The sequence below is a fragment of the Aspergillus saccharolyticus genome (genome assembly GCF_003184585.1).
Source record: "Aspergillus saccharolyticus JOP 1030-1 unplaced genomic scaffold BP01scaffold_1, whole genome shotgun sequence".
Classification (NCBI taxonomy): Eukaryota; Fungi; Ascomycota; class Eurotiomycetes; order Eurotiales; family Aspergillaceae; genus Aspergillus; species Aspergillus saccharolyticus.
The window spans coordinates 928917-951119 of NW_020290611.1; the positions used below are offsets into that span (position 1 = coordinate 928917).

Here is a 22203-nt window from a genome sequence, read left to right on the forward strand (position 1 = left end):
GAGGTATATGTCAAATGATTGACAATTCTGGTTTTGCTCCACAAAAGCAATCGATAGTCAGCAGGCGGTGAAAAACCTCGGCGGAGCGGTCAGGGTCCTGCCGGCAGTGCCAAGTTGACTAATAGTGACCTTGGGATGGAGAAGATCGACATAAATGCCACTCACCATGCTGGCTTCTAAGAAAATGCAGACAAGATTTACTGTGAGACCTCACCCAACACCCTCTCAAATGATTCTGCTCTCAGACGGTGGACTTTTTGTCCGTCAACTATGGCTCAATTCTTTAACTCAACCTGAAGACGCGAGAGGGTATGCGCAGGGTGTTTGACGTCATCGGACCGAGGGCATTTCAGATCGCGCTCGATCCGATCGGCCTCGATCTCAATTCCTTCAAGCCCCTGTGTCTCCGCCCAGATCTTGCCGTGGGAAAAAAATGCTTTGTGTTTGCTGAGGACATGCTGCGGAAAAGCGCGTTACTCCCTCCCACGCAATTGTCCACTTTGCTTCACTGTCGCGCTACGCGAATCCGTTACCTTGTCAACTCTTCTCTATCGCCTTATCCTACAATGCCACGCCAAAAGCGCAAGACATTTAGCAGCTCAGATGCTCGATCCGAGTTCGCAAACGGCACCGCACCCGCGACCAAGCGTGGCAAACCCGACCTGTCGCGGCCGCATCCCCACGCGAAGGACACCGAGGATTTCGGCATCGTGTTACGAGAATACTACCCACCGGAGATGTGCAATGAGCGGGTGCACGCATACAATGATGGGACATTAGAGCGACCTATCGAGGAGCTGCAGCACTCCTACCAAGACACATTGAACGCGCGCGAAGCCGTCCAGCCTGGTTCGGCGGTTGTACACTGGTTCAAATCTGACCTGCGACTGCACGATAACCGCGGCTTGCAGATGGCGTATCAAGTGGCGCGCGAGCACAAACTCCCCCTGATATGCCTGTACATCTTGTCTCCTCAGGATTTGACTGCACATCTATCCAGTCCGGCGCGTGTTGACTTCACGTTACGTACGCTGGGCGTTCTGAAGCGAGATCTGAATGAGCTGGACATCCCCCTCTATATGGAAACGCAAGAGAAGCGCAAGGACATCCCCCAGCGTATTGTGGATCTGTGCAAGGATTGGGGCGCGAACCATCTCTTTGCGAACATGGAGTACGAGGTCGACGAGCTGCGCCGCGAGGCGAAGTTGGTCCGCATGTGCGCCGACAACGGTGTGCGATTCGAGGCCGCCCACGATGCTTGTGTTGTCACACCTGAAAAGCTTCACAGTCAGCAGGGCAAGCAGTATGCTGTCTATAGTCCATGGTTCCGCGCCTGGTGTGCGTTTCTCAGAGAGAATCCGGAATATCTCGAAGTGGCGGAGGAGCCGGGATCTAACCCGGGTGATGCTCGGAAGCATTTCAAGGAACTGTTTGGTAGCGAGGTCCCCAATGCGCCGAAGAATAAGCTTCTTTCCGAGGAAGAAAAAGAACGCTTCCGTCATTTATACCCGGAAGGCGAACATGAAGCCCTGCGTCGGCTCGAGGCTTTCCTGGAAGAAAAAGCGAAGGCTTATGGTGACCAGCGCAACAGTTTGAGCGGGGAAACCACGTCTGTTCTCAGTCCTTATCTTTCATCTGGCTGTCTCAGTGCACGAACGGCTATAGACCAGGCGCGCAAACTAAACAAAGGCTTCCTCGACCGTAATCAATCGGGCTACATGTCATGGATCAGTGAGGTAGCCTGGCGGGACTTTTACAAGCATGTCCTGGTCAATTGGCCTTTCATTTGGTTGGTCCGCTCATTTGATGTGTTGCGAGTGATTTAGCTGACAATAACTACGTACTAGTATGAACAAATGTTTCAAGCCGGAATTCACAAACCTGGAATGGGAATACAACGAAGAACAGTTCGGCGCTTGGAGTCAGGGCAAGACTGGATTCCCGATCGTCGATGCTGCGATGCGACAGCTGAATCATGCTGCATGGATGCACAATCGGGGCCGCATGGTGGTTTCATCCTTCCTCTCCAAGGACCTGCTGATCGATTGGCGGCGTGGAGAGCGCTATTTCATGGAACATCTAATAGATGGCGATTTTGCCTCTAACCACGGCGGCTGGGGCTTTGGATCGAGTACTGGTGTCGACCCTCAACCATACTTCCGGATATTCAACCCCATCCGACAGAGTGAACGGTTTGACCCGGAGGGAGAATATATTCGGAAATGGGTGCCGGAGCTTCGGGAGGTGGAGGGAATTGCGATTCATGATCCGTATGGACGCGGAGCGGGCGAGATCGCCAAGAAAAACGGATATCCGCGACCGATTGTGGATCACGCAAAGAGTCGAGATCGCGCGTTGGCGCGTTATAAAGCAGCTCAGGGTCATTGAAGCCAGAGCCAGACTATTACCTCCATAGGTATATTCCGGGCAGGACTATAGAATAATAATTTCCAACCAATCGATTGAAAAGACCCGGGCAAAGTAGCCGAGGCCTATGACCTAGCACTGGTACTGTACAGTGGAAACTCACCCTACCCAAACGGAGTGAGTACTGTGATGATGGGATTGCCAGTCTGAAAGAACTTCAATGGGCTGATAACTAGTCACTTGACACAGAAGCCTCACACGTGCCATCGAAAATTAAACTGTAGATGATCCTTGGTCGCGCGGGTGGGTGGTGCGTGCAGAAATGCAGAGTGCGGAGGAGCGTCTCCAATATTTCCGACTCCCGTTCCCACCGAACCGTACCTTGGCTTGTAGACTCGCTCGTTTCCCCACCATCCACTGGATATCCTCCGCGTTGACTGACTGACTGTTCTTCGGACCCTCGAACTAAATTCTCACCCATCAGTCCTTACCAAGAACCATATTGTGCAGTGTCCTTTTGACTCTAGCATATCCCTCTTTCAGTCTCCGCTTCAATCAAGAACTCGTCGTCAGCAGCATCGTATTTCAAGACCCGTGATCAGCCAAATGTGACTGTGCTTCCCCGCTCCGAACCGGCTGGTCTGGACAAGTCTGAGACTAGTGTCCTCGCTCTCGCTTCCTTTCGTCTTGGCTAAATTGCTAATTCCTTTCTTGCCTGTGCTTCTTAGTGATCTAGCCGACCTCATTTTCTTCAGGGACTTGCAGTCAACCACCCCATCTTGAATCCTCTCGCCTTCCCAACCCACCAATGTCGGATTGAAATGGATCAGTCGGGGGACGCCCAGGCATCCAACGCTCCAGCAACCGCCGTCGAAGAGTCGACGAACGGGATTATCACCAAACGTCGTTGGAGACGGAATCGCATCGCATGCGACTCCTGCCATTTGCGCCGCGTTCGTTGCGACCGCGCCTTCCCATGTTCACGCTGTTTGCGCAGCGATATTCGCTGCGAATTCACGCGCGAACGTAGGAAGAGAGGCCGCATCGCCCGATCCCGACTGACAGAGACCAAGCTGGTGGCGGAGCGACCGACTCGACCTGCCGATGAACAACCTGCGCTTCCGGTGGTATCGGAGACAGCTGCCTCTTCAGCCCGAAGAGACTCTCATGTCTCACTCTCACAACACAAATCCCCTTCCACAAACGCTGCCTCAGCTCCGAGTATCGACGAGCGACGCTCCCAGACAGATGCTCCGCTCCCGTCCCGCAGATCAAGACCTGGTGAAAATCCGATGGAAGAATGGCTGTCTGCGACACATGTTTCGCCTGGGTCGTACGAACCTTTGGGAGGGCTGGGGCTGGGTGAGGGGCCTTTCCCACGGATGTTTGACATTTGGCACGGGGTCGAGCTAGCCGGCTATAGCGACCCAACTTCGACGGCTTCCAAAGCCACCGGGATCGGGCAGCCGCCGGGGAACTCCGTCGCAGCGTTGAAATATCCAGTCCTTATGCCTCTCATACCCTTCCTCGAGGGAAATCTGCCTCGCAAACTCGTGTTCGATCTTCTTGAATTGTATTTCACCAGCGCTTTCTCCACCCATATGCATCCGGTCTGCCATCACATCCATTGCTATGTTCTACGCAAGGCCTCCTTTTTCAGTCGGGAGGCACCTCGCCCGAGCAGTCCTGCTCTGTTGGCCAGCATGCTCTGGGTTGCTGCGCTGGATGATCGTGCCTTTGCGTTGCCTATATCTCCGCCCCAGCGCAAGAAAATATGCCAGTTTCTGTGCGCTCTGACTATCAGACTACTCCGTCCCCTGATCCACGTTTCTTTCAAGGATGCAGACGGCGCAACCGCGAGTGAGTCCGCATATGCCGGTCTTGGACCGGAGGGTCCGCCAACGACCGTGCATCATCCGTTCGAAGTCGGAGGAGATGATAGGGGCCTTGTTGGTCCGGCAGGTTCACTAGACGATGTTATTACCTACATTCATGTGGCTTCAATAATTTCATCCAGTGAGCAGAAAGCAGCGAGCATGAGATGGTTGGTCTGCCCTTCATTATGTTCCGCTGATGCCCGTGCTAATCTCTTTTCAGGTGGCATGCCGCATTTACGTTAGCGCGAGAGCTCAAGCTGAATCAGGAGATCGAGATAGTCCCCAATGAGGATAGCCATCATACGGACGGTTCCAGTCCGTCGTTCGATTATTCATTAGCGGGTTGGAGTGGCGTCGACACGGGCCCCTTTTTCGATTACTCCAACCCTACTCGGCCAAGCCTGAATTGCGTATGCGATCGTAGCCATGATGTACGCACCGCAATTACCGAGGAGCATCGCGAAGAGCGGCGACGGACATGGTGGCTACTATACATCATGGACCGTCACCTTGCCCTCTGCTACAACCGTCCGCTAGCATTGCTTGACGCGGAGAGCGAGGATTTACTTTTGCCATTGGATGAAGGGTCGTGGCAAGCAGGCAATATTCACAGCAACAGCCCCAAGGCCGACGGACCACAGTGCCTTTCGTCGGGTGAGAAGAGCAAGCGTCGCGTATTCCCCAATTTTGTTTGCCACGATCACTCCATCTTCGGCTTTTTCCTTCCCCTAATGACTATCACTGGGGAATTAATAGATTTGAATCAAGCGCGGAATCATCCAATGCTTGGAACGCGGTTTAATGGGAAAGATGCCTGGGATAGCCATGTCAATGAGGTTCTACGGCAGCTTGATGTCTACAAAGCGAGCCTGACGACCTTTGCGGCTATCGCCTCCGATCCGGACGGTCCCTTGCCTGGAGCTTTTCCTCCCAAGCCCGACCCGCAACCAGCCGAAGCCTCGCTTGCGCAGGCCTATTCGTGGCATACGCAGACGGTGATTTCCTACGCCTCGTATCTGGTTCATGTGCTCCATATTTTGCTTGTAGGCAAATGGGACCCGGTGTCGCTTATTGAAGACAAGGACTTTTGGACTTCTTCCCCTGCATTTGCGTCCACCATCTCGCACGCATTAGAGGCTGCGGATTCGGTGGATCACATCCTACGTTATGACCCCGATATCAGTTTTATCCCGTATTTCTTCGGAATCCAGCTCCTCCAAGGGAGTTTTCTTCTCCTGCTGATTGTGGAGCGGTTGCAAAAGGAGGCGGGGGACGGGATTCTGAATGCGTGCGAGGTGATGATCCGTGCCACGGAATCCTGTGTTGTCACACTGAACACTGAGTACCAGCGAAATTTCCGCCAGGTCATGCGGAGTGCGGTGGCCCAGGCGCGTGGGCGGCCAGTTAATTACAGCGAGATTCGACACCGACGCAAAGCTGTGCTAGCGCTGTACCGATGGACGCGGAAGGGCACGGGGCTGGCTCTGTGAGGATTAGGCGACGACCCTCCTGGCTCTACATACATTACCAAGTGGCAAGGATCTGAAACGACTTGCCGGGGGTCGGATCTAGCCCCGTTTTCCCCTTCCCCTTACCCCGGAGTGATATGCAGGCACATGCTGCATGGTCGTGGCTCTCCGACTAGGAGGAGTGGGGAAACATCTATTCCGAATGCACTATCCAGACGGTGGTACCTGACGACTTTGACCGTGGCGACGATCGGTGCTCTGTATATAAGTTAGTTCTATCAATCATCAGGTATATATAAGATATTCTGATCGGAACACATATTGTCGGCTTCTGTGGGATGATTGTGTTTGACGGCGGCATCGTAGAGTGACCAAAGATTTCTATAACTAGTAGTAATTAAACTTTGAGTGAATATGACCAGGCGATAGAATCAGTGCGAGAGTAAATTAGCTGACGTTTAACCGATGCCATTTGGAACGTGCCAACAAAATGGCGGTCGGCAAATATGGAGGACTGGAGCAGATCAGTTGACCAGTTTTGTTTGTTGGCTCAGAGTGAATTTCTTCCCCGCAATCCCCAGACTCGATCCGAACGGCCCGCCTGTTCGCCTTCATCTCTCTCGGTCCGAGCTCTTCAAAGGTCTCGGTTAATTTCATGGAAAAAGGACCGAACCATCATGCAAGTGCACGGTGCCTGATGGTGCCAGACACTTTTCTCCGCTGCAAGCTCGGCAGGCTTGACTCAAAATCCGGGGGAGAAATGTGCTTGTTCGGTTAAAAAGGCTTCCCCGGGTTGATGCTTCCTTATGATCACTTTTACCCTTCACTCCTGGTCCATTTTACCGGTCGGATTTGCATCTGTACTTGTTTAAGCTGCATCTCCACCACCGCATTTGAATCATCTTTCACTCGACTAGTTCGTCCGGGTTTATCCTGCCTTGCGCAGGTTATAAGCTTGCTTGCCCGCGCCGTATTGTTCCCCAGACAATTTGGCAGAGACCCTCGAAGCATTTGACTGAAGCTTCTTAGTGACTGTGTCTATACTCGCCTGGCAATGATTGCGAGACCTTGAATACACTCTATACACCACGAGTCACCGTCTTCCCACCTCTTCCCGACGTCGCGGCCAACACCATGCTCGACACCCATTACACCCCAGACATGCCGATGTGGTACCCATTGGACCTATTGGACGACCCGGCGCTGGTCCTGGACTCGGAGCTTCTCAGCGAGGACGTGTACGGGAATCAGCTGGGCGTCAGCGATTCCGACCCTTGCGCTGCCCATCTGCTGAGCCCTGAACTCTGCGCCGAATATGAGTCGGCAATGGTCCAAGCCGCTTCGGACCAATTCCGGACACCCCAGCCATCAGGGATGCCAGAGACACCAGCGTCCTCAGGATTCGTGGATAAACTCACTTCAATGTAAGTCACTCTGCCGAAATCATTCTAGGGCGGGCTTGCAGCCAAGCTAGGAAATCTGCCATGCACATGCGCTGACGCTGGAAACCCCTCACTAGATTTGAGGAGTCCACTTTCAACACCACTCCCGATTCGAAAGTCTTCCCCGCCAACCTTTCCCTCAACGACCTTCTCCGGTCGACCTCCCAACTGGCCACTGAGCGCGCCCTGTACATGAACATCCGTGGCGCTATCTCGTCCCCGCGGTCGTCGTCGCACGATACCGTCAGCGTCCTGCCGCAGTTCGGCCAATCGCCCGTTGCGCAAGAATCCTGCAGCTCGCCCGGAATGAGCCATCAATCATACAGTGGAAGTGAGGGAGACTGGGACCGGGAGTACAACGTGAGGGAACCCGCACAATACTATCGGCTGCCAGATCTGGGGAGGTCGGACACGCTGCCGCTGCCTTCGTATCCCATCGACGGGATGATGATGGCCGAGCCCCCATTCAGCGACCCACACCTACCTGCTGCGTTTCCAGCAGCTTCGCCGCAGAAATGCAGCAGCGGAGCAGCCAGCCAAGGCAAGGGCAGAGCAGCAGCACCACCACACGCTGGCACGAATGGTCTCAAAACCATGACTGGCAACGCGATGGATGGGCTGACCCCGCTGGAGATGCCTGACGGCAGCACCCGATTCACCGCGAATTGGCTTCCCGTGGACCCTGAAGCGGGCTTCACGATCCGAGACCCTTCTGTCGGCCCCTTCAGTCATCTTCACGACGACCCTCTAGATATGGACTCAATGATGGGTTGCTATGCGCAGAATGCATTCATCTCGGTGCCCACCGATGTTGGCTTCCCTTGAAGTTCGGGCCGCCGCCGTCGAGAATAATTACAAGAAAATAACCCAGAAATCCCGACCCGAAGAAAACGATTGCAGATCGAGGGGACGAATGACGGTATGACCTCCGGAGCACTGGGGGGGCCACACACACCACACACGACGCTAGCTTGTGCTCACTAGCCTTGACTAGCCTAGTTCCTAGCAAAGTCTAGGCGACCCTGGACCGGTGCTGGGGACCGGACTCACGCAATCGGGGCCTCAGTGGGCTACGGCGTCCTTGTCATAGGCCAGGCTACGGTTCCAATCGAACCAGCGGACGAAGTGTCTCAACGGCCTCCCCGATCAAGTGAATTAGTCGACCGAGAGAAGCGACCGCACGCCGCTCGCTTGCTTGCTTGCTTGCTTGCTTCCTGCCCCTAACGAAGCCCCTCCCGGGATGTTCTCCACATCTGGCTTCGGGGGTCAAGGCGCATGTGACCGAACAAAACAAGAACAGTATGGTTGATGCCTTCTTCTCCCACGGATAATATCCAATTTCCCGCCCGCCGTCACCGCCGCCCCCGCGCTACCCCGACCAACAGCCCAACAACTTGCCGACGAGCTCCCTTTCCACCTCCTTGACTACACTAGATTTGCTCTTGCCTGGTCACCGCACCGCAACACACCACACCGGAGCACACTTCATTAATTAAAATGAAGAGTGCAGCAGAGCCAATCCAGCGTCTAGCCACTTGTCCGAGATGTGACTCGGCTATTCACTGGCTGGTCGTCAACTCAGACTTACGCACTACGAGGCTGTCGCGCTGCGTCTAGCACAGGTTGCTCTGCGCACCCTCAGTCTTCAACTAATTAATCCTCCCCCGCTTTTTCGATGACCTCCCACCACAATCAAAGCCAGAGGCGTCGAGCTCTACAATGTTGTGGTTTTTGCATCGAACTTCCTCTCTCTCCCTCCCTCCCTTGTATTTTGTCGAACAAGAGTGAAAGGAGCACGAGTGGGAAGAAAGGCGCCCCTGCTCATATCCACATTCCCTCGAATGACTACATAGTTACTGGGAAACTGCGATTGCGGGGAGGACGAAATCGGACTGGACTGCACCATCGTCTTAGCAAGCGAGGCTCATGTTGTTTGGTCTGAGCGGGGCGCTACAAGCTACACTGACCTCCATCCATCCCCTCGGAAAAAGTTGAATAGTATATATAGGTATATATCTACATGTATATAGCAGAGATCACGCTCGTACATCACGAAGAGAAAAAAAAAACCATCCTCATAGTTCAGTATTGTACATACTCAAAAAGCACACGAAACGAATCAAACCACAAAGATCCAACCTCGCATATACCAAACTGATGGAGCTCAAGAAATGCCACCAATCTTCCGAATCTTGGTATCTGGCATGAACCAGTCTTCGCAGACTGCCCCAAGGCTACGGAGAGAGTATTAAATTGACTAGTACATGCTGATCGCCATGTGCTAATGGCACATTCGACCATGCGATCGGCTTCTAAGCAGAGGGCAGACAGGACGGCTGTTGGTTTGGCGATTTGCAAACACAACATCTGTGGGTCAAGTGATAGATTTTCCCTCTGCTCTGACTTTCACAAAGTTCCATTCATCAAGTAGAGTACTCCGTATCTGGAGAATAGTATCGGACAAGACGCGCGCTCCGTCCGTCTGAACATCGCTCTGGTTTACAATAGTAGCATCTCACAGGTGTGTCCACCCACAAGTTTCGTGGAGTTCAATTCCTGCGCCTCCAGAGCTTTGGATTCGGCAAATACACATTAGACTAACATACGCTCCGGAGCGCCGCCCGCTTCCGACAATTAACCCGCTAAATGGAAAGAGCACGATAAGAGAAAAAGGAAACCTCGACAACAGAACGCCCGCATAGTTCCATGTTCGATCCGGAAATTGATCGGGAAGAATGTGGTATGGAACGCCCGCAAGAGAAAAAGGGGAATTGAATCAGGGTCCTTAAACCCAGCTTGCACATTCGTCAATTACTTCCCTTCCGCCCTCACCGACGATGAGGTGCACTGGTTTGAAAAGACGGGGAATGCGAATCGGCGGCCGATGTATGCAAACAGTTCCGACATCGACTCTTTCTCCACCATGCCGTCGGGGAAACTGTCAAACGCCGTGCGGAGCACGAACATGATCCGCGACACTAAGCATCCTGGGACCGTCTCCGCATAGTACTTCATGCTGCGGCAGATGTTGCAGGCGTACTGGTAGCGCTCCTGCAGGCCAAGCACGCCGACCAGTCCCGTGTCGGTCGCAGAGATCACGAGGTTCAAGGCCCAGTAGTAGCACATCAAGGTGGCAAGCAACAAGTCCGGGTAGACCAGGTTGGTGGCCGCGGTGATCTGCATCGTGCTGGGATCACGATATCGGAACACGGGGAAACTGTGCTCGCCGTTGAGTCTGTCACGACCGGACCCGAAGCTGGGCTCCTCGTGCGGCCCACCTCCTTCGTAGGTATCGGCATAGGTGTGCTTCCACTCCTGGAGCATGTCTTGCAATTGAAGAGCCCGCACCCGAATGGCGGACTGCATGCGGACTAGCTCAGATGTCGGGACAGCTGATTCCCTCAACGCCAGTTGAAAGTCGTCGATCTGCGCGAGATAGCCTGGTATATGAACCGCAACGTCTAGCAGTCTTTGAAGGATATCCTTCGATGGTCCGTCGCCCGACCAGGGCACGGTTAGCCATTCACTTGAGGATAAAAATGTTGGCTGCCGGTTGACCAACGCAGCAGTAACCTAGTAGTCTGAGGTTAATACAAAGACGGCAGAAGGCAGATCAATAACAGCTACGTACCCAGTATAGACGCAAGTCTACAAATAGGGATCTCTCGATCCCATGCCGGTGGCGATAAGGGGTTCGTGCCCTCATCAGCGCCAAGCCCCCCAGCTGGTGTCGAAATATAGAAGTGACAGAGGTTTGTTTGAAAGCCTTGCCATTCCATGAGCATGAGATACAGGTTGACTCGTGTGGGTAGGAGTTTACCTCAATGATAGTAGACAGTAAGACAACCAGTAAGACCTCGGTCGATTGATTGCCCTCAGGGTCATTCAATGCAGCCTGTAAAAGGTGTAGTACTTTTATATACCTGACATGACCCGCTACCTCAAGAGCCTTGTTAGAATATTGTTGCCCGGCGAATGTCAAGGATGCTGCTTCAAAAGCTTTAGAGAGAATGGGCGAGAGTATTCGCATTTCCTTGGCCTCACGTAGGGCGATTGTCCCGCTGACATTGATCGGACTGAAATTGTCGACCAAGCGTTCGATGAAGAACTCTAGAGTAACTCGAGCTTCCAGAGGGTCGCTCAAGACATGTTTTTCTCTCAGGATTGTTGAAGAATCTCGAACTAGACCGTCGTGAGCGGCCGAACAGGTGTAGAATGGAGGGAAGGAGGAAAGAGCATACTTCGTCGTCCTCCTTTGCCATCAAGATCTTCACCGAATACCTTAGCAGCAAGGCGAACCCAAGATGGTTGCTCACTATCACCCAAAGACACATCCACACCCTCAACAAGATCATCGTCATCAGAACTTGGCCAACCCCGTCCCCTATCAAGTGATATTTGGTGCAATTTAGACCCTTCCTCGGCCTTGGGGACAGAAACATTGGCTAGCTGGCGAGCCTCGGCTAATTGCTGTTTGAGAGTCTCACAGGAGCGTAGCAGATTATCAATGAGCGTAGCCTGTTGAATATATTGTCGATCTCGCTTGCTGGTGCCATAGTCACATTCTGAGGGCGTTCCCCGTAGACAGCAAGCACCGCACGGTTTGACTCGGTTGCACTAGCAAGATATGCATTAGCCCAGCATGTTGAAAGAGAAGGTTGTGCCTGGACTAAGGTATGGATGGCGGGTTTGCGGAGATGTTCGGTGCAATCGTGGGGTGCATACCTTGACTTTGCGTTTATGACAGTTTAAGCATGAATAAGTGGGTCGGATCTTCCTTCGCGCAGCCGCTTTGCCAGTGGCAGAAGGATCAACGTGATCATTTTTCGGATGATTTTCTAAGGAAACGTTGCTCATTCTTGTCGAAAAGATAAGATATTATTCGGTTCGCCACCTGTGGTTTCGGGGGAATCTTGTCGTCGACAAGTCGTGTCCGGCCAGCTAGGGGCTTGGTTTTAAGACGAAAGCGAAACAGGCTGGAGTCTGGACTGATGGCGAACAAAGTCTATGTTAAGATCATGGGGCGAGAAAAGGGGAACGTTCAATGTTCAACATGCAGAGACCAGCTAAGGATTAGTAGTAAGGATCATGAACACCGTCAGTGGTGGCTTACACCAGGAGAAATGACGACGACACCCCCGATTTTGCAAGGTGATCGTGGGGTTCACTGGTTCCGTGGACGGGCTCAAGCCGTGGTTCCAGAGGAGGAGATGCTTGTAAGCTTCCAAATCATATCGGCGCGATCGATCGACTATTAGAAATGTGCTGTGTAGGCCGGACCCGACCTTCCCCCACCTTGCTCGCAGCGATCTGGTGGCGCCGCAGTGATTCGACCAGTTGAATAAAGGGCGGCAGACAGGCGCCCTCCGGTCAAGCTTGCAGGATCAGCTACGACAACATGGACTATCCAGTGAGGGTGTCCCAAGGGCTCAATTGTCGATGCGAGTTGTAGTTCGCAACGCAAAAGACCTGGAATCTGTTTCCGTCGCTTGACTGCGGACGAACCGGCGATGGGGCTTTCCATAAGCGCGATCTATGGTTATTTGCCGTCGGACCGGAGTTGATTAGCCAAGGAGGTGATCGAAAATCCAGGGGGTGCCAAGGGAGGCGATTGACTGCTTTTGGACAGTCGAGCATGATGCAGAGATCATTGCTCTTGGTCCATTGCGATGGCTCTGTTAGATCCAAGGAAGCTACGCAGCGTGTTCGCTCATATGATTGTGACCTGTCTTGTCCCGACTCCAAAAGGCCATTAACTGAGCAGCATGATGGATATCGAGGATGAGCTCCAGTTATAGTTGTCTTTCCTCACCGAAAAAGGGGGGCCGAGGATCGTTGCGGCAGGCAAGGGAGACGAACGCCGCGGCGTTGAAGATCATCCCTATCAGTCAATTCCTGGAATTCACTCGACTTTGCTGCAGGGACTAGACCCAGTCAGTTATAGCGTGGCACTATATGCACAACAAGCATACCTACCGCCAATTGCAGTCAGGTTTCGCCATGCGGAACACTTGTGAAGTTTTAGCGGGAGGGAGGCAGTTGCTGCGGACAGAAGAAGTGCGCATTCGCTCGCTTTCCTCGTTTGATCGCCAGGCAAACATGCAAACATCTCTTACATCCAAGGATTCAAGCTATGGAACCTGCCCATTGTTCTTTTGCAGTACACGATGCCACGAGAGATCGGCATTGACTGAGGAAAAAGAAACACCTTATCCAGGATTGAATGGTTTGTCTACCTCTAATCGAGCAAGCTCTAATGTCTGGCAAAGCACTAGAATTAGCCGCTGCAGGGAGCGATCGAAGGTTTCAGTGAGATCTACTAGCCCAAGATCGTTTATCATGTCCTCCTCAGCTTGACACTAACAGTTATCCGGCCCAGTACCAGCTGGCAATCATAGAACACTTGAAGTCTGCGTATAACCGAAGGATAAAAGGACTGTTTGAACATTCAATCGTCACCCCCACTCATAGTCATACTCAATCCATCGTCGAGACGACCCTTCCATAGCCTGACGAACCCAAATCTTCTTAAGCACCTTCAAGGCATTTGTCACATTGTGACAGCGCCATAGTGTCCACAGATCTCCGGAGACATTACTGAGGAGTGCTCTTTGAGATGTTGTTTGTGCCTCAGCGCCAATGACAAATGCAGGCCATAGAATGCCTTTCAGATGGATATCAGCAGGTTCCATGGGTTTGAAATGGTGAAGGACCGAATCCAGCAAGGTGCCGATTCGCCCTCCGTTGGAGACACCGCGCTCGAAAGGAACTGGGAGAACTTGCAGCACGTATATTACAACCGCTGCTTGCCAGTTACAGACACGCTGATAACTTGGCTTTACAGAAATAGACTTACCGCACCCGCAACTGCCCACTGCATCGCAGAGAAGTGCCGTAGATGGGCGGAAATGTGGTCAATCAAATCCGGTAACATGGCCAGAGAGCTTGAAGCAGCCGCATTCGCCAGAGAAAGCACGTAGAGAAGAATTGAGGGGCGCCCGGTCCATGTTTGGGACTCGGAATGCTTGAAGATGTCGAGTCTGGGGGACGTCGAGAAGAGCGGCTGATAAGGCTGTTTGGGCTGTTCAAATGTCGACCCTATGATGTCAAAGCTGTAACAACATTTTAGTGACCCTTGCTGTATGAGACTCGGACGGGGACCTGCTTAGGCACGTAGCTCGTGTCAAGGTGTTCGCTCATTTGAGGCAATTCGGCTGCCAATTGGCCATTCCTGAAGAGCGCGAGGGCTAAGTCGCCTTTGCGCATCACTTCTCTCAGTCCACGGAGATGATATCTCCAAGTATCTCGTCCAGAGTCCGTCAGCTCGAACCATATGGACATTATCATGCATGCAATGACACCGTCCGGATTACTGAAGCATCCCGCATATGCTCATTTCTCAAGAATCTGAGAATTTGCTATTTATGGTGAAGAGCATCGTGATACACTGGCAGCTGGTGCCGTTGATGCAAGTGAGTCAGTCAGCTGACAGCTTTGGGTATCCTCCCCCAAATCACCAGAATCATTAAGCTGACACTAGCGACGCCGATACCAAACCCAAAAGTCGCCGTATAACTTGTCTCCAAACCCTATTCTTGATCATGGCCGCCCGAACAATGTCTGTTAGCCCGAGGACTAAGGCAATGCCAAGCTGCAGCGCGGGAACCAGCACCCCCCCTGCCAGCCCCTGCTGCGAAGACGGGACGACAGTCGTAATGAAAACTGGCATCAAGATTGTCGACAGGTCGATACCAATAGTACTGAGATTGGCTGACGGGAAGATGAATTCCCAGTAGCTCCCTCTATCCCGAGGAAGCATGTGCGGATTGAGTGGTGGCGAAGATCGTGAGAACGGGTCCACAAACGATGCAAACGGCACTAACATAGTCGATTTTCACTTTTTGGCGCGTGTCCTCAGCCAGACTCGAGTAGGGCATGGCAATTATGAGTAATCACAGGGTAATCACTCAGATCTTCAGCAGGCGGCTTCCTGAGAGCTTCCTGGGCATCCAGACAAGGTGGATGATTCCACATCAGAACGTCAAGTCGCGAGCCTGTTCTGATGAACGAGTATCTTTATGCTAAAGGGAGTGTCATTGTCCTGTGCTTGAAGGTATAATTGGCAGCGAGAGCGATGAAGCGAGTAGTATTCAATAATGTTAACCGGTGGGAAAACCGTCAAGCAAGTACTATATATAAAAAACTAACTAGTGAGAAGAGATTACGTAGTTCGATCGCGAGGTAAGCAGTTGGTCTCTAATTCACTGAAAGTTGGATCTGGATCGATCTATCTCCAAGTGTTTGGGACAAGGTGAGCAATTGCGACTGCCAGGAAGCGAAGACAATGAGACAGTTGAAAATGAATCCGTGCCGCCAGCCACAAGTTGAGGGCAAATGAATTTGCCGGCGCCTCCACCTGGTGCGGGGCAACCCAGCCTGCCGCCGCCGTATTTGCAATACACCGTTCATGTTTTTCGAGACCCATCAGCCCTACAAGTCTCAGCCCTGCTTCGATCTGCAGAATCACTGGTCCACATGGAGGCACTGGGTTCATTCTTGTTTTCCTTCGTTGCCTGGCCGTGACAGTATAAAATCTGCGGCCAGCTGCTCTGTTGTCCGAACCCTGAGCCTTTATCGTCAATTATCATCAACACTTGTCCCGCCATGGTGCTTGACTGCCTGACTATGGAGTCTTGCTCACAGTTTGCTTCGATCGTGACTTGATATACCTACACATACTCAACCAACATCGCCTTGGATCAGCCACGGTAGGCGGTTGTTTCTCCACGTGAGGGATCTCACGGAACGACAATTCTACACAATGGGTAAGCATCGGCGTGTTCGCGAGCCAGCCGATATCGCTGCATCCATCGAGCAGATCTACAAAGAGGCACGAGTGATTATCATTGTTTGCCTCGCCTCATGGATTGTGGGCCGCCTCCGATTCAGTTTCGCCTGGCTCCTATTCATCCTTGCGTTCAGCCGCACCTACACCAACCTGAGCATGACGCGTATGAAGAGAGTTATTCGCGATGAATGCCAGCGGTATCACGCTAGCAAAATCCTGGCTCACGGCGAGTCCATCGAATGGATGAACGGGATACTACGCCGGCTCTGGCACATGAACCAAGATCATTTTTGTGCACAAGTTATCCGCTACGTGAACGATGGCCTCGCCCGGCGCACCTTGACCGAGCCCGACACGCCGCCGCAGAAAGTGATCCTTCATTCGCTGGCCCTGATCGAGTTGCCTCTGCGCATGACCCGAGTCCGGGTGCATCACAAACCGTGCTCACCGAATCTGATCTTTGAAGGAAAGTTCTGGATAAATCTAGCCCCGCATGGCACCGAGCACCATGATCTGCTGGGGGTATTTGAGCATCCGCTCATCGATCTCGCTATCATTCGAGATGTGAACGACAACAACCGGACCCGTTACCATAGCCACCACCAGCACAATCTGGCAGTGCAGGTGCGGCAGTTCACCAGTCAAGGGTCGCTTCGAATCGAGGTGGACCTAGAGGGCGAGCAGCCCGCGCTGCTGCAGCCGCACATTGAGCTGCAAGAGCAGCCAAAGATGGACTGTACAATCAAGTCAATCAGCCGACTCCACTTTCCGGTCCATTTCGCTCACCAGGTCGATTGGCGACGAGTGGTGGAGATGCAGCTGCGGGAAGGGCTGGGCTGGGCATTCCGCCGACCGCTGCCTCTCGGAGAACGCTGGCTGATCAAGATGATGACATGGTGGTGGCATATTCTCAACTAGGCCGGGAAAGCCTGCTGATTCCGCTTTATTGTTTACCCTCTGTACCGATCTGTGGGGAGGGGGCGCCTTTGTTCGGGTTTCCTAGCCATGAAGGTGCTAGGGCCATAGGGCTGAACAGAAGTTGGATGATGGGATCGTTGCGAATCAGGACAGTGGAAATGATGTTGCCTGGAGCTGAAGACAAACACTAACTCCGGGTCTGGGAATTTTGAAAAATACCCCCGAGTCACACGGTCGGCAAGCATCCCCTGGACCCGAAATAGCCGAGGCAGATTTGGGTGTGACCCACCCAGCCACACTTTAAAATGGTGGGAGGCACTTAGTTGGATCCAACTTGGAATAGCTTCATGTTAGCGTCTGTCGGTCTGGAGTTGGGGAAAAGATCGGCATGGTCTTGTCTCTTCTCCTCTCCTTGCAATTCCTTGCAGCGTCCCCGAGGTTAGGTGAAGGTCTCTTCGAGTCAGGTGGGGAATTCATTTCCGAGGAGATTGAGGCATTGAGGCATCAAGGCCGCAAGGCAGGTGAAATATTGTCATCTGTGACGATGGACAGATGGACTGCAGGCAATGATTGTCGGTGGCGAGAACAATAGCCTGCAACAACAGGAGAGGAGTAGCAGCAACAGCAGCAGCAGCAGCAGCAGGACCAGACGGTAAACGAGTGTGGGTGGTGGTCAGAAGAAGGAGAGAGAAAAGAAATGGGAAGAAAAAAAGCGGCAACGGAAACTGATGTCATGGTGTAGTCAGTTCTGGCTCTCAGGCACCACCCACCACCCAAGTTCTCTTTCTCCCTTTCTCAATCATCAACTCCAAGACAGTCACACCATCAATTCAACCTTTCCCACTTACGATCCTATTCTCTATCTTATCCTGATCTCCTACTCGTTTAAACCCTGCATCATCCACCTTGACCGGATTATCCATGTGGCTTTCTATATTCGGGTTGATCTAACCCCCTTTGTCTATATGTGTGAAGGCCTGACGCTACTGCTGCTGCTGCTGCTGCTGCCGCTGCTGGACGGACATTGCGTTATTCTCTACTCATCCCCCCTACTTAGTCTTCTATGATTAGCCATCATCCATGTCGCCTAGTAACCCTGCACCAATTCAGCCAACCAACTCCCATCATCAGTCGGATGAGCCGATGGTAGGTGAATCCCTGATCTCCTCACTCAATCCCAACCTTGAAATCTGTAACACTGGGTTGTTGACCGATCACATCCTGCCCCGTAGAGAAACGGCCCTTTATCGCCGTCTGCCCAAGCACAATCCGGTCAGGACGCATTCGATGAGTCCGATGCTTGTCAATCAGTGGCCGAGTATCTGACGGATACGTCCAACTATCATCATGATCTGCTTTACGATCTCTTCGAGGTCGTGCGATCGACGGTCCCCAACCATGCAGACACCCTGCTCCAACTCATCCGCAGACACGCTTCCATAGAGGAAGTCCGTGCCTATCTGGACCAGACGCTGGCTGAGATGCATGCGGCCGGAAAAGATGACCATGCGCTACAACAGCTGTACGGCATTTGGCAGTTCATTGAGGTGGAAAGCGAAGCACCTAAATTTCGGCCCATGATGATGGATATCCGGTACTTGACGGGAAATGCCCCTTATCGGGTGCCGGCAAAACCCTGGACCAGTGTCACGGATGACGACGACCTTGTATCTCACTTAGTTTCACTCTATCTGACATGGGACTACCCATTCTTCGCGTTCCTGGACCGCAAATCATTTCTGAAGCATATGGCGATGGGGAATGTGGAGTCGGACTTCTGCAGCCCATTTCTCGTCAATGCCCTGCTTGCCAACGCATGCGTAAGTACTGAGAACTGTGTACTACCTTTGTTCTGTGGCTGAGGTGGTGCGATGGCACGGACGACAGTACTACTCACCCTATTCCGAGGCGTATTCAATTCCCGGGGACGTGCGGACGAAAGGCGCGGACTTCCTGGCGGAAGCGGAACGTCACATGAAAAGACATCAATTTGAACGGGGCAACGATATTCGACTGCCGACCCTGCAGGCGATTCTTCTGCTGTACGAGAGGTAAGCTCCTGGCATAGTCGGCTAACGGCGTTTACGAATTCTTCGGGTGCCTGATCGTCCAATTCTAGATATTCTGTTTCCGGAAATGGGGATCATGGTTATGCCATGTTGCATCGTGCCATTGAAATGGCAGAGTCCCTCGGAATTGTCAATCATAAAAAGCGAGAGCTGAAGACGTCGCAAATGTCAGAAGACATGATTCTCTCTATCAAGCGAACCGCTTGGGGACTCTATCAGATCGATACGTAAGTTTATCAGAGGTTAACAGGTCTCTTCGGACTAACTCATCTCGATCTGCTGCAGGGTTGTTCACACAAACTTTCTCAAGCCTAGCCGGGTGAATTCGGTGAGTATCGAACGGATCGCGCGGGATGACGCAGGCGCAGGGGATATGTGGACGCCCTACCCACTCCCTCGCCCAGCCCGACTGTCGTATCTGAGTCAGTACTTTGATGATGCTTGCCAACTTTCTGATATTGCTCGTGACATCTCCCGAAGCTTGAGTAAGTCCGGAAACTCCGATCCGGGGTATAAAAAACGCAAACAAGAGCTTTATATGCGCCTACGGAAATGGGAGCGGGGGCTCCCACCATGCTTCGATCCAGCTGAAAAGCCGGCCCCGCATATTCTCCTCCTCAGGTGGGTCTTCTCGACTCTTCAGTGTGCGGCATAAGCTGATTCGGGTGACAGGATGCGATATCACACGCTGGTGATCAATCTCTGCTTTGATGCTCTCGGTCCCAATGCACGGCTGTCGTCTCAGAACCAGACCCACGATGCGAATCAACAATTCAACCCGTTTGAGATTGCCATTGCATCTGCTCGATCCATAGCGTCTTTAGCTCGGCAACAGCGGACTGAGTATGGGATGGAACACGCCCACCAGTTCGCCATGTATGCAGTAAATCTTGCGCTGTTCGCTCTTCTCGAGCAGAAAAGCTTTGACATCCTTGATCAAGACTTTTTGACATTGACCAGTTCGTTTTCCATCATTGCGTGTCGGTCGCAGGTGGGACGCAATTTGTTTCATTTGTTCAAGCTGTCTGTGCGCTCTCGCAACCAGGGCTCGAGAGTGGCCCAGTCCACGGATGTGCCGCCGGGGATTAAGGAGTTGTTCCGGCAAGAGACTGGATCCCAGGAGCCGGACCGATGGGACCACTACGCGGAGGGATTGACTAAGACGGACGCAGACTCGAGTTATATTGACGGAATGGGCAGCAAGGTGCAGTCGTCGGCGGCAACGGGCATGCATGATATGCTCGAGCGATACGAGCGCTTGAGTGTGGGCAAAGAGGAGAGATGGCCGCCGTCTCGAACTTCCCGGAATGGGACGTCTTAGGAATCATGCTTCAAGACGAACTTGAGGAAGTGCTACTACTGAGCAAGTGTTATCGGGCAAGTGTCACTGGGCAAAGCGCAAGCAACTACCTAACTGGACCACTTGGGTCATTGTATATATGCTAGGAAGCACATAGCCAGCATGAGTGATGATAGCATCATGTTAAAATAGAAGCAAGCATGAGATTGTTCAGAGATTTGTATACATGAGCGGCGACAGTGCAACAAGATCAACGCACTAACGACGGCGTATTTCACAGCAAACTCCGCATCGGGAATCACTGTTTCTACCAATACCAATTTGCAAACGCCAGGAATTGACGAAAACGAGGCAAGATCTAGCTTCCGCACTTCCACGACATGCGCCTGAACTGGCGGCTACTACCCCTCTGTAGAGCTACTGTATCTACAGGCGCTGTGAGGGTAATTCCCACAGTACGGAGTCCGTTGGAGTATGGAGGTTTAGATTCTTTACCTGTCGGTCTTTCTTATCTCGAGTGTAAAGGCTGATCTTTGCCAGTGGCCTGCTCTTTTTCTCTGTTCCACCTGAAGTGCGAGAGTATCGCCGCCAGCCCCCGTTGTGATGTGTGATTCAAGATGTGCAAAACAAAATCATCTTTTCTTGTTACCTGCAGAAAGCCGCCTTCTGATTTATTAAGCCGTATTCGACCATCATGTCTGCCTATTCAACGAAAGCCGATTGCTGTTCCGTGTAAGATTTCGGAGTCCTCCCTACTGATCCAGCCAGACCCCATGCCGTATCCCTCATCCATACTACAACAACAAGCCTGCAACCACCCCGAATGCGCGATAAGACAGCAAAAGATTCTCTAATCTGATCTGTATACCAGTCTCGCACCTTGCATCGCATCCCAAGACTATTCTTGTCCGCAAGACCTTGACTGCAATTCTATGAATCCTTCTTTTCTTCTTATCTATCGTTACATCTACTATAAAGCCCGCTATTGTTTCTATATCTATACTGTATTCTTTACTTGGAAGATTGGAAGTTTCTCCAACTTCTTTCTTTGTCTATTGCATTAGCAAGTTCAATTACTAGGATATCAAAAAATCTATGTCCTATTAGAGCAAGAAATAGATATTTATCTTGCTGAGTAAAATAAGACTCTCTAATCTAGCCACTATATCTATCCAGATTTATCTCCAGTTCCTGATACAGACAGTCTAAAATATCTTCTAGAACAGAAATCTCCTTGAGCTCTACAACCTGAGATATCTTTAGAATATAAGACTTTCTATATTTAAGTTTGACTCCACATAGCTACTAACTAAAGATCCTAATATCTTCTTTGTATACTCTACCAGCTCAGTACCCTCTTTTATAGAAGAGACCATAGATAGCAGCAGAGAAAGACGACTTCCAGTCCATCTTTAATCATGGTATATCTCCTAGTGAATACATCTGCATCCACCGTGTGCGCGATAGACTCCAAGATCAGATTTAACGAGATACCTCTATTATTAGGGAGCAGACATTACATAGTAACTCTTACTACTCTAGCCAGCTCTTCTTCCACTTCTTCTCCAATGTCTTCCCACTGTATATCCACCATCTAATCCACGCTCTTCCCCGCCAGTAGCCACATCAAACACACGGAAAGATCCGGCGCGAGGACCACTTACTACCAAATAAAACAGAGTATGCGTACGTCTATCGCGAGGACCCCTCGTGCCCAGAGCACCCTCAGCAGCCGATTTTCGGGGTTCAGTTCAATCCGAATACACCCCTGAAACATAATGCTGAATACATTGCACGAGGACTGGCCGCAAGCGGCTTCTGCCTTCTTCTTCTTCTTCTCCTCCGGGTCGGCAATGAGACGAGACTGAAACTCCACCAGCATTCCCATTGCCTCAAAACCAGGGGCAAGACGA

General features: G+C 52.0%; 7 protein-coding genes across 7 annotated transcripts; 5 read left to right on the top strand and 2 right to left on the bottom strand.

The window, feature by feature from the left end:
- Positions 1-566: 566 nt before the first annotated feature.
- Positions 567-2388, top strand: BP01DRAFT_361883 (deoxyribodipyrimidine photo-lyase PHR1; the record flags this gene model as incomplete). The annotated part of the gene is made up of 2 exons (XM_025576198.1): positions 567-1789; positions 1848-2388. 2 exons carry the CDS (start codon positions 567-569, stop codon positions 2386-2388), a joined length of 1764 nt encoding a protein of 587 aa, XP_025435844.1.
- Positions 2389-3188: 800 nt separating this feature from the next.
- BP01DRAFT_286781 (Zn(II)2Cys6 transcription factor) lies at positions 3189-5734 on the top strand (the record flags this gene model as incomplete). The annotated part of the gene is made up of 2 exons (XM_025571472.1): positions 3189-4411; positions 4465-5734. 2 exons carry the CDS (start codon positions 3189-3191, stop codon positions 5732-5734), a joined length of 2493 nt encoding a protein of 830 aa, XP_025435845.1.
- A 1113-nt stretch (positions 5735-6847) lies between these two features.
- Positions 6848-7980, top strand: BP01DRAFT_378473 (uncharacterized protein; the record flags this gene model as incomplete). The annotated part of the gene is made up of 2 exons (XM_025577062.1): positions 6848-7137; positions 7233-7980. The coding sequence occupies 2 exons, from the start codon at positions 6848-6850 to the stop codon at positions 7978-7980; spliced, it is 1038 nt and encodes a 345-aa protein (XP_025435846.1).
- Positions 7981-9966: 1986 nt separating this feature from the next.
- Positions 9967-12012, bottom strand: BP01DRAFT_370493 (Zn(II)2Cys6 transcription factor domain-containing protein; the record flags this gene model as incomplete). Its single annotated transcript, XM_025576610.1, has 5 exons — positions 9967-10728; positions 10787-10921; positions 10976-11280; positions 11397-11772; positions 11881-12012. The coding sequence occupies 5 exons, from the start codon at positions 12010-12012 to the stop codon at positions 9967-9969; spliced, it is 1710 nt and encodes a 569-aa protein (XP_025435847.1).
- Positions 12013-13610: 1598 nt separating this feature from the next.
- BP01DRAFT_378475 (uncharacterized protein) lies at positions 13611-15040 on the bottom strand (the record flags this gene model as incomplete). Its single annotated transcript, XM_025577063.1, has 3 exons — positions 13611-13957; positions 14017-14267; positions 14691-15040. 3 exons carry the CDS (start codon positions 15038-15040, stop codon positions 13611-13613), a joined length of 948 nt encoding a protein of 315 aa, XP_025435848.1.
- Positions 15041-15800: 760 nt separating this feature from the next.
- Positions 15801-17285, top strand: BP01DRAFT_8457 (uncharacterized protein). The gene has a single exon (XM_025580166.1). It carries the CDS (start codon positions 15977-15979, stop codon positions 16919-16921), a length of 945 nt encoding a protein of 314 aa, XP_025435849.1. The 5' UTR covers positions 15801-15976; the 3' UTR covers positions 16922-17285.
- Positions 17286-18001: 716 nt separating this feature from the next.
- On the top strand, positions 18002-20311 carry BP01DRAFT_378477 (fungal specific transcription factor domain-containing protein; the record flags this gene model as incomplete). The annotated part of the gene is made up of 6 exons (XM_025577064.1): positions 18002-18067; positions 18154-18741; positions 18809-18972; positions 19041-19217; positions 19276-19611; positions 19663-20311. 6 exons carry the CDS (start codon positions 18002-18004, stop codon positions 20309-20311), a joined length of 1980 nt encoding a protein of 659 aa, XP_025435850.1.
- Positions 20312-22203: the final 1892 nt, after the last annotated feature.

Excerpts from the sequence above, each read along its gene's own strand:
- BP01DRAFT_8457 (XM_025580166.1), top strand. The coding sequence starts at position 15,977 with ATGGGTAAGCATCGGCGTGTTCGCGAGCCAGCCGATATCGCTGCATCC.